Here is an 11,298-nt window from a genome sequence, read left to right as displayed (position 1 = left end):
GGCGGTTCATACTTGAGGGGGGTGGGTGTGTGTGGGGGTCTTCCAAGGTCAAGGCCCCAGGGCCCGGCCCAGCTTTCTGCTTCTCTTCAGAAGAACTGTGCAGGTCTGGGGCCCGGCCCTGGCCCGAAATCCGGGGGCTACAAAGGCATGGCATTTAGGAAAATCAGCCCCGTTGACGATCCCCAGTCTCTGAGGTCTCCAGTGAGCTCGGACCGCCCGGGGCGTTGATGCGGGGTGAGAATAGCTAAGCGGGCCCTGCGCAGTGCCGCCCGCCCCTCCGGGCGCCCGCGGCCTCGTGCGTCAGCTGCGCGGGCGGGGGCCGGGGGGAGGGGGGCGCCGCAAGGTGAGGGCCCCGCGCTGCCTTAAGACGCCGCGCGCCCCCGCCGCCGCTCAGAGCTCGCAGCGCGCCGCGCCGGCCGGACGGGCGGGCACGGGCGACCCGCTCTCGCTGCTCCAGCCGCCCGGTGCCAGCTCGCGGCCGCCGGCGCCTCGAGAGGCCGCCCGGTCGAGCGCGCCGAGTCCCGAGGGACAGGCACGCAGCTCCCGCGGCGCGACGCCTTCGGCAGCAACAGGTAAGTGGCCCGGCTCCGCTCCCCGCGCCGCGGCCCCTGCGCCCCGCGCGGCCCCGCGCTCCGGCGCCCGGGACACCCTGTCCGCCGCCACCCGACGGCGCCTGCGCTGCCCCGCACGGAGGCCCCCGGCGCAGCTCCTTCTCGCCTCCCCTCGGCCGGCCCCTCGCCCTCGCGTTTTCCCTCGCACTTTCCCTCGCGCCCACTCCCCCCCATCTTCTCGATGTTTCCTCGTTCTTTCTCACATTTTCTGCTTCCCATCCTCTCTTTTCTTATCCTCTCTTTGATGATTTTTCTCCGTCTCTCCCTGTCTCTCATTCTCTTTCTGTCTCTCTGTCTCATTGGCTCATTCATTGACTCTAGGTCTCTTTTCTCTGGTATTTTCTCTGTTTCTCTGTGTGGCTGTCATTCTGTCTCTTATCTCTTTCTGTCTCTCTGTGTCTCTCGTTTTTTTCTCTCATTCTCTTTCTCTCTCTGCCTCTCAATCTCTTGCGCTCTCTCTCCCCACAACCCCTGCCTCCTCCCCCGCTCTACCCGAGCTCACCCGTCCCTACACCCGCCGCCGCCGATGCCGGGTGGGCTTGGGAATGCAGGGAGGATCCCGAATGGCGCGGGGGGGGGGCGGTCGCAGTAGGCATCCTCCCTGCCTCCAGCCGCGGCTGCGCTGCTGAGAAACTGGGAGGTTTATCCGCCACAGCCCGCGGTGGCCAAGGTGGCAGCTGGTTTCCATGGTAAAATAAAGTCGACAGAGAGATAGAGATCAGAGACAGTGATCCAGCCAGAGAAAAACCGAGGTGAGGGATCGTCGGAGAAAAATGGAGAGAGACAGAGATGCACACACACTCAAACACACAAGGGAAGTGTTTAGCGAGAGCCCCCGGGAGAGAGTGAGAGACAGAGAAACCGACTCCCTTTAAGTGCACGCGCTGGAGAGAGTCTGAGCAACGCAGAGACAGAGATAATCAGGAGAGACAAGGAGATTTTCAGAGACCCACTTAGAGACACAGACCACGATAAAGAGAGAACGCATGGGGAGACAGAAGCCGCAGGGGGGAGACAGGGAGAGACACAGAGGGGAGAGGATCTGAGAAAGACAGAGCAAGAGCAACCAGAGACGGGAGACACGGAGAGAGAGAATCCGAGGGAGACATGGTAACAGGAGAGTTGTAGAGACATGGAGACGGTCAGAGACACATTCAGCGAGTGATATTGAACAGGTGCACTGGGGACCCACAGAGATTGTCAGGGAAATAGACTGTGAGAGAGAAATGGAGAGACGAGACAGCATCAGGGGAAGACGCAGAAGCGCACGCACTAGCGAGCGACAGAGACAGTGAGAGGCAGGGATACAGAGACGAGAGCGCATCAGAAAGAGACGGAGGGAGAGACAGGGACAAGACTGGGAGAAAGACGACGAGAGACAGACACGCACACACAGCTAAAGAGAAAGTGCGCTGGCGAAAGAGACTCAGAGAGAAACTGAGACGGAGAAGCCGACCGAGAGTGGGAGGGCGAGACGGGATCAACAGAAAGGAAGGTGAGAGGAGAACGACAGACTGGCAGAGACGGACAGACAGTGCGCACGTGCTAGCGAGGGACTGAGAAATAGGGACAGGCCACAGAGTGAGAGACAGGGGTGAGAGAGTCAGAGAAAACCGGTGAGATACACACACACACACACACACACACAACACACAAGGTACAGGAAAAGTGCGCTAGTGAGAGACACTGGAAAGAAAGACACAAATCGACACATGTAAACAGGCAGGGACGGAGCGCGCGCGCATGTGCTAGCAGGAGAGCTAGCGGAGAGATCTGCGGAGAGACCTCCAGAGAGCCCCAAACTTCGAGACCCCCAGATAGTGTGGGAGACGCGCGGAGAACGCGCGCGCGCGCGCCAGCGGAACACAGGGGTGGGGGTCGGGGGAACTCGGAGACCCCCAGAGGGAGAGGCAGAGAGACCCAGAGTAAGAAAAGGATTCATAGAAACTGCCCGAACGCGGACTGGAGCCGCGCGAGGGCCCCGGGGCCGGGGTCCTGCAGCGCCGCTGCCCGGCGCGGAAGCGCCCCTCTTCCTCCCCGGCAGGGGGACTAACCCAGCCCCGCGTGTTTCTTTCGTCCCCAGCCTAGGCGGTGAGTGTGGTCCGTGCGCCCCTTCGCCGCCCGCCGGTGCCCGCTCCGCGCCTGCACCTGCCTCCCGCCCGCCCCCGCCGCCGCCATGGCGTCCACCTGCACCAACAGCACGCGCGAAAACAACAGCAGCCACACGTGCGTGCCCCTCTCCAAAATGCCCATCAGCCTGGCGCACGGCATCATCCGCTCGAGCGTCCTGCTCATCTTCCTCACCGCCTCCTTCGTGGGCAACATAGTGCTGGCGCTCGTGCTGCAGCGCAAGCCGCAGCTGCTGCAGGTGACCAACCGCTTCATCTTTAACCTCCTCGTCACTGACCTGCTGCAGATTTCACTCGTGGCCCCCTGGGTGGTGGCCACCTCCGTGCCCTTTTTCTGGCCCCTCAACAGCCACTTCTGTACCGCCCTGGTTAGCCTCACTCACCTGTTCGCCTTTGCCAGCGTCAACACCATCGTCGTGGTGTCGGTGGATCGCTACCTGTCCATCATCCACCCTCTCTCCTACCCGGCCAAGATGACCCCGCGCCGGGGTTACATGCTCCTCTACGGCACCTGGATCGTGGCCATCCTGCAGAGCACACCCCCACTCTATGGCTGGGGCCAGGCTGCCTTTGATGAGCGCAATGCCCTCTGCTCCATGATCTGGGGGGCCAGCCCCAGCTACACCATTCTCAGCGTCGTGTCCTTCGTCATCATCCCGCTGATTGTCATGATTGCCTGCTACTCTGTGGTGTTCGGTGCAGCCCGCCGGCAGCACGCTCTGCTCTACAGCGTCAAGAGCCACAGCTTGGAGGTGCGAGCCAAGGACCACGTGGAGAATGAGGACGAAGAGGGAGACAAAAAGGTTGAGTTCCAGGGTGAGAGCGAGTTCCACTGCCAGGATGAAGGTGAGGTCAAGGCCAAGGAGGGCAGTGTGGAAGCCAAGGATGGCAGCAGGAAGGCCAAAGAAGGGAGCGTGGAGACCGGTGAGGGGAGCGTGGAGGCCAAGGGCAGTGAGGAGGTCAGAGAAAGCAGCTTGGTGGCCGGCGAAGGCAGTACCAAAATTCAGAGCAGCAAGAAGGCAGACAAGGGCCGCCTAGAGGTCACCCAGTGCAACATTGACTTGGGTGAAGATGACATGGAGTTTGGTGAGGATGACATCCATTTCAGCGAGGATGACATTGAGGCGGTGAACATCACAGAGAGTCTCCCAGTCAGTCATCGAAACAGCACCAGTGACCCCCCTCTGCCCAGGTGCTACCAGTGCAAAGCTGCTAAAGTGATCTTCCTCATCATCTTCTCCTACGTGCTGTCCCTGGGGCCCTACTGCTTTCTAGCGGTTCTGGCCGTGTGGGTGGATGTCCAAACCAAGGTACCCCAGTGGGTGATCACCATAATTATCTGGCTTTTCTTCCTGCAGTGCTGCATCCACCCCTACATCTATGGCTACATGCACAAGACCATCAAGAAGGAGATCCAGGATATGCTGAAGAAGTTCTTCTGCAAGGAGAAGCCCCCCAAAGAAGACAGCCACCCAGACCTGCCCGGAACCGAAGCCGGCACCGAGGGTGGAACTGAAGGCAAGATCATCCCTTCTCATGATTCTGCCACTTCGCCTTGAAGTTGGTTCTAAGGTAAACCTTGAACTGTCCACAGAACACAGGAGCAGCTTTCTCTTAAATGGACCATCCACAATCGCATTAATGCCAACCCATACCATTCCAGGCAAAGGTTCTGCACACACCCTCTCGCAACAAGGTAGATAAATATATGGAAGAGGTAGGAACTGGGGTCTTCCCTGAAAAATGTGCCCCTGAAAGAATGGACTTGAGGATTCTGACTGAAATTTCCCCCCCCCAAAAAAAAGTTATTAGGCTCTAAATTTCTTAAAGCAACAAGGGCTATCCATTTTGGACCCATGCCTGGTATTCTGTCTGTCTCCCCAGAGCTACCATGTGTCAACTTTTGCTCTGGGGGAAAAGGAAGATGATACTGGTGAACTTAAGGACTTCTGAGTTCATGGGCAAGGGCTACAGCCCATGTTCAAGGGAAAGAAAAGCAATGGAGCAAGTCATTCATGGAGCCCAGGAAGCATGACCTGACTGACTGATCAACATATGAGACAAATTCTAGACTGAAGGGCCCCCAGAATCTGGTGCAAAGGCTATTACGGAATCTAAGGGCACTGTGTAGTTAAAAACCAAGAAGGTTTCTAGATCCTCTAAAGGGATCCAGAAAAGTGGAAGAGGATAATAGGGCATGTTTGAAATGGAAAGCTAAGTCCAAGGGAGAAGATAGAGAAATCACACACATCCGTGGGGTTAAACAGTTGACTTTTTTCTATAAAATCCTGGGTTTGTGCATGGGCTGAGACCAAAATTGTCTCATGCAAGTGGAAAATTGTCATGTGACACTATTTTCTGTCTCCTATTTGAATAATAGTGGGACCGAAATCATGCCACCATTTTCCAATTTTCCCTTTTGTGATCAAATTGAGATGCTCATAAGAATCCTCCAAATCTCCAGTATTTCCAGGAAAAAAAAAAAGAAATTCAACTAGGCGTGGCCAGAGTCCTACAAAACTCACACTGCCAATCAAGAGTGATGTGCCCACTAGAAATCTCTTTTTTGTGTCCATGAGATCATAGACAAGACATATGATCTCCTCATGGGGTGAAAGTAAGGCAGGATAAACGTTTTCCTTCCTCCAGGCACACCCATGCATCTTTTCCACCTGTGGCTCTCTCTAAAGCCTTTAAGCTCTCCGCAGATGTGGGAGAGAAGTATAGTCAGAAATGACAGAATGGTTTCTCAATACCTGGCAAGCATCTGACCTATTCCAGACAATCGTAAATCAAAGCGTTCAGGTCAGACTTATCCTAATTATTGCTGTTGAAATATATCACTTTGGGAAAAATCTTTACAATATCTAAATTATCCCTAGGGTCAATACAGAGGAAGAGTTTTCAAATCCCAAACCCCGAAATCACTTTGGGTGGGAATATACTTGTTTATTTCTGAGGGCACAGACCATATCGACATCACCAAATGACGTGGAACCAAAAAATGGTCAAAACGGTATTTTTGATCCACCTGAAGATCAAATTAAAGCAACTCTATGGTCAGTCATGTGTTCGAGCAGAAATCCAGTGTTAATATGGGTGGAGGGAGAGGAAGGAGTATTTGATTGAAAAAAATGGTTAATCCGGTGGTTGTATACAAAGATGGCCATATTCAGAGTTTAGTCTCATTCTTCTGGGATGACCATGTCTGTATTAGAACTCAAATTTCGTTCATTTAAAAGCCAAGCTCACTTATATTTTATCTCTTCCTCCTGACAGATTCCAACATGAGCATCTCAAGGGGGAGAGGTAAACAGCAGTGTATTGGGGCTGTGAATAAGTCTGCATGGGAATTTGGCATTGCCATGTTCAGAATTTAGGAAAGGAGCAGGGTAGACCCAAATAACATTGAGCTGACCCATCAGTTCGCTATATCCACGAAAATCCTATTGATTTCAACCCCGTTAATTTGGAACTTGTGGTTCAGACAAGACGTGGGGGCTGAAGTTTACCTTTGCAAATCATTTATTTTTCTACCAAAACATATAAAGTGAATTAATAGTCATAAATTTATGATACCAGTTTATTGCCAAACTCTTGTATCGACCTGTCCTCAAAGGATATCTGGGTGAAGAAATGGCCCGTGTGACCAGTCCTTCTATGCGGGGAGGGGTATTGCCTTGAAGATCTTTCATGGTCAAAGGAGTTCGAGGTTGCTATAGCCTGTCCTCTGAGTAGAAATGCTTACCTGGGTAGGAAACAGGATTTCAGACATAAGTGTCTCCAAATATTTTGTTGAAACTGAACTTCTTGTTTTATTTTTAAAGCTCAGCCCCTTCAAAGTGTATCAGAAAATTGTTTGCCAAAATCCCAAATCAAAGTGGAAGCAGAACCTGTCCGAGTGTGGTAAGTTCGTGTAATGGCACACACAACGTCCTCCAGGGCACCAAGGCTCACCGATTTCCTTTTGCAAGTTCCTCTTTGCCCTATTTTAGTCATTGTTCATTCTCATAGCAAATTGGCTTTTTCGAAGGTGAAAACCTTTTGAAAATAGGGAACTGGAAAAGAGGACCTTTGAATTCAGAGCATTCCGCTTTGCTGACATGTCCTTCTTAATGAACAATAGGGCCTCTAGTTAGCTTGGAGATAGCAACTGCCTCAAGTTTTATGCTGTTTTGAATAAAACACTATCAACTTAATGAGGTTTTACTGCACATACTGTTTTGTCATTTGAAAATCTGAAAGCACACACAAAAGTCATCATTAGCCTCACAGATCCTCATGTGCAATAGCTTTCCCCAAATGTTTTTAAAGGAGGTATTCTTTTGCCAAGGCCACTTCATATGCGCAGTAAAAATCCCATTAAAGTCCAGGAGCCAGACGAACCAGACTTTGAAATGATGTGGTTTCCAATTTAATGATTTCCTTAGTTAAGAATAATAGAGCCTCCAGTTTGCCAGGGAGTCGCAGGTGCTTTGACTCACACACCAATTTCAACGAGCTTGGGAAGGCAGTAATAAGGAGCAAGCCCCTGGCTTCTGTGACTGTGAGGGCCCATCTTCTTACGGCACCACAAATACCAGCTGCCCGGAAGTCCTCTACACTTCCGCCCCACCCCCCACCCCACCCCACCCCCCGCCTACCTCCCGCCATCATGCCCACTGCCTTCACCCGCCTCACTCCCCCTGCCCCCGCTGTGCTGGCCCTTCAGGAACATCCCATGCTTGAAGCTCTGTGGGCTCACTCACCCCTGTTCATCCCTGCCCACCCAGAGCTGACAGGTTCACAGGGACCCAGGGGCCCGTGGCAGCAGGGAAGGACCGAAGTGAGCAATAGGATTAAAGGTATTTTTCTGTCTCCTCCCCAACTCCAATCCAATTTAGAGATGAGGGGATACCTACTTCAAATTCAACAGGTAAGGAAAAGTGCCATTTTATAATAGGAGGAGGTAGGCACCTCATACCAAAAAACACACACTACAACACATCTTTGGGAGCACATTCAACCCTGTAGATACTGTCCAATTATTTCAGCAAAAAAAACACTAAAAAAAATGTACCTATAAAATTGTAAGGTGCCTGATATTGCCTTATTTTCTATGTAATTAACCAATTAAGCTAGGTAAAGTTACTTCAAAAGATTTTTTTCATACTACCTGAAGAGTAATATACAAGATTAAACTGGCTTTCTTTCTTAGACTTTGCCAAAATGCTCTTTAAAATGTCTGAAATACACGGTTTGGAAGAGAAAAATTATGCCATCATCTGGTAATTTGAATGCTCCAAGATAAAACCCACAGAGGTTGTTGGGATAAAACAGAGAGTACCAATTTCCACTAGTGGACTGTATTTTTTTCTCATAACTGCCTTCCCCCATATTTTGAGGAAAAAAATCAAAAGAAGTGTTTTCCCCTCATAATGTCTTTTTTTATTGTATTCCTCTTTAAGACAAACCCTCGGGCTGTCAGGAGAGGCTTCTCTAAGCAAAATGTCTTTTCCCCCTAGAGCAGACAAAAGATTAAAGGAACAGTTGGCCGTGAGCCAGTTACCAAGATGATAAGAGAAAATCTGGTCCGTCATGGCTTTTAACCCTCTCAGTCCTTATCTGTGTCTCTCTCATTTTCTGTGGGCCAGACAGGTGCTCCTGGCCCCCTCCAAGCCCCTCCAAGCTTAGGCATGAGGAGACAGAAGCAGTGAACCACAAAGAACAGATCATAGCCTAAAAGTCAAAAAGAAGAGAGGCTCTTGTCATAAATTCTTTCCAGTTACTTACAATCTCTTCCTCTACGGCAAAGGCCCAGCTTGCTTACAGCAGTCTTCTGCTAAAAGCAGCAAGACTGGCTGAAGGAAGAACTAGGAGGGCTAAAATCCATAGCTAAAGTTCACTGCTCTTTGGTAAGTAGAATAAGAACCCTCAAGGTAAATGAAGGTCACCAATGGGTGTCAAATGTTCCCATCACTGCCTCTCAAAGCTTGCATATCTCAAAGTATACACACCAAGGGGAAAACACAGTAACTTGTACACTCACAAGAGGTTTGCTATGACCAAGGATTCGTTACTGGATCTCTCTTGTTCTAAAATACAGGCAAAAACAAGATTGGTTTTAGTTTGGTGCTTCAAAGTTGAGTGGATTCCCCCCTCCCTTCATCTGTGCTACAACTTTAATGTTAAAAATTTGGTATTTTTGTCTGTTTCAGTGGTGTATTCCTTTCTGTAGTAATTCTTCTAAATGTAAGCTATTACTGTATATAAAATATGTGTTCTTGGAGATAAGGTGCTAGATATTAGATTTATGTGTCCGTAGATAGTGTCACCCTCAAAATTGGGTAGTACGTACATGTAAAGTTAGTTAGTAAAATGCATGCAGAATTCTATTTGTGACCCACACCTTGGTCAGTTTCTGAAGTAGAACATAGTATATTTGTGTGTAAAGTTTTCTTTTTAAAGTGTATACTGCAGGATGTATAAGAGGCTCCAAGGTGGGGTGGCAGGAAGTGGTGCCTTTCATTCCTTAAATCCCTGGTATAATATACAACAGGTGAGAACTTATTCTGGTACAGTTGGTCATTACTGTGACTTAATCGTCTTGGCCAAAGTCCTCGCTGGCAGTTCTCCACAACATGCTTGGCACTGGTACGCCTGTTTTCCATTCATTGTATAGAATGCAGAATCAAAAAAGACAATCCTTTCATCCTTAAAGAGCAAAGGCCCCAGGACAGGCTATTGGAGTCCTGTTAGCAGGATGGAAAGAATGATGTAGTCTCAAGATCCAACCAGTGCCTGACTGTGAACTGGCAGGGTTTGCATTGAGCAGATCTATATTGCCACCATCCCTGCCCTCCCAGAGCAGCACCAAAAACCAGAAAAAGGCTGCTCTGTTTAGTTTTTTTTTTTTTTTCTTTGATCGGTTGCCTGAGAGATAAGAGAGCATAGATGGGTAAATACATAAAGAAGTAGTGGGACTCCTCCGGGGGTCACAGCTAAGATGTTTGAGAATTACAATCGTATAGCAACGGCATTTGCATCAGACAAGAAAAGAGAACTATGAGATGAGTTTATTATATTTTAAGAATAAAAATATTAAAGCTGAAAGCTATATATATTGAATAATTTCTAAAACTGCCTTTAATACCAAATTTTATGTGCTGTTTTTGAGACTGAAAGCAGGAGGAAAATGCATTCAGTCAATAAACAGTTTTCTTTAGTATTTTAAATTTTGAATTTGAATTTTTCCTTTTCCTTATCAAAAAGTATTTGTAATTTAAAAGTGCCTTTTCAAAGGATTGCCAAACGACAATCCTGGGGCCAAGTTCCCACTGGCACAACTTACCTTCGGGTGCACAAAAGGGGTGGACTTAATCCTCCTCCCCCCAGCAAGAAGAGAAACCCCTTCACACCCCAGTCAAATTCATATACCATTACTGTTACACGGGTCAGTAGTCTCGGAGACTCTGCCCAAGGACAAGGTTTCACATATTGGTTGGCTTTAATTGGATCCTTTCTAAAATGGTTACAGTACATGTTCTTGCTGGACAGGAATAACGGACTCCTGCTTGGGGAATACAGAGAGATTGATGTTTGTGGTTTAACTAAATATTATTAAGTAATGTTTGTGTTTCTTAAATAGGTGCTGTTAATCTGTCCTTGGTATATTCTTCTTAAATATGCTGAATAAAGTCTAATTTTAATGCGTGTATCTGGTTATTATGCCAAGCTCCATGGAAAACACATAAGAGAGGGAGACACATAACTAGTTCTCGATCCCTTCTCTTTTGCTGGAACAGAGGAAACGGGGGAAACTAATTGTAGTACGCAGCAGAATGAAACAGATGGGCTCCAATGCTTCACATCGCACTATTCCAATATAAGGAATATGCAGTGGGAGGGGGGAGTCATCTTGAGGGGCTTGCTGGAAGAGGGGAATCTGCTGAGTCCTCTGTGAATAAAAAGGATTCCAAAGTGAGGGTGGTCAGGCTTGGAAAACAAACTTATGGTTACCAAAGGGGAAAGGTGGGAGGAGGGACAAATTAGGAGTTTGGGATTAATACACACTACTATGTATAAAATAGATAACTAATGGGAACCTACTGTAGAGCACAGGGGACTCTACTCAATATTCCGTAATAACCTATACGGGAAAAGAATCTGAAAAAGAATGGATATATGCATAACTGAATCATTTTGCTGTACTCCTGAAACTAACACATTGTTAATCAACTATGCTCTCATACAAAATAACATTTAAAAAAAAACAACAAAGTGGGGATGGGTGGGCAGAGTGGAAAAATGGGGCCAGGCGGTTTGCGGGGCTCCCAAATGCCAGCCTTAGTCTCAAGGCCATGAGGTTTGGGGGGTTGGGCTGAATAGGCTTTGTTTTAGGAAGCAGTGCTGCCCAGCACCTGGCTCACCCCCACCGGGCTCCTGGCCCTTCCGTCTTGCTACTCATGACCAGGACACCTCCCTCGGCACAATTCAGCCACACCAACACCGTTGTCACCCACCCCTCCCCCCCACACACACACATACACCCTGAGTCCCGACTCACCAGGGTTTACACA

The 11,298-nt window shown here is 49.2% G+C and overlaps 1 protein-coding gene across 1 annotated transcript; it reads left to right on the top strand.

Annotated features, from left to right (window-relative positions):
• The first annotated feature begins 2,787 nt into the window (after positions 1 to 2,787).
• Positions 2,788 to 4,299, top strand: GPR101 (G protein-coupled receptor 101). The gene has a single exon (XM_029239894.1). The coding sequence runs from the start codon at positions 2,788 to 2,790 to the stop codon at positions 4,297 to 4,299; it is 1,512 nt and encodes a 503-aa protein (XP_029095727.1).
• Positions 4,300 to 11,298: the final 6,999 nt, after the last annotated feature.

This window comes from Monodon monoceros, unplaced genomic scaffold, assembly GCF_005190385.1.
Source record: "Monodon monoceros isolate NGI ecotype Baffin Bay Population unplaced genomic scaffold, NGI_Narwhal_1 Super_Scaffold_22, whole genome shotgun sequence".
In the NCBI taxonomy this organism is placed as follows: domain Eukaryota; kingdom Metazoa; phylum Chordata; class Mammalia; order Artiodactyla; family Monodontidae; genus Monodon; species Monodon monoceros.
The sequence above is the reverse complement of the archived record's forward strand: the minus strand, read 5'-3'. Positions and strand labels throughout refer to the sequence as shown.

Excerpts from the sequence above, each read along its gene's own strand:
- GPR101 (XM_029239894.1), top strand. The coding sequence starts at position 2,788 with ATGGCGTCCACCTGCACCAACAGCACGCGCGAAAACAACAGCAGCCAC.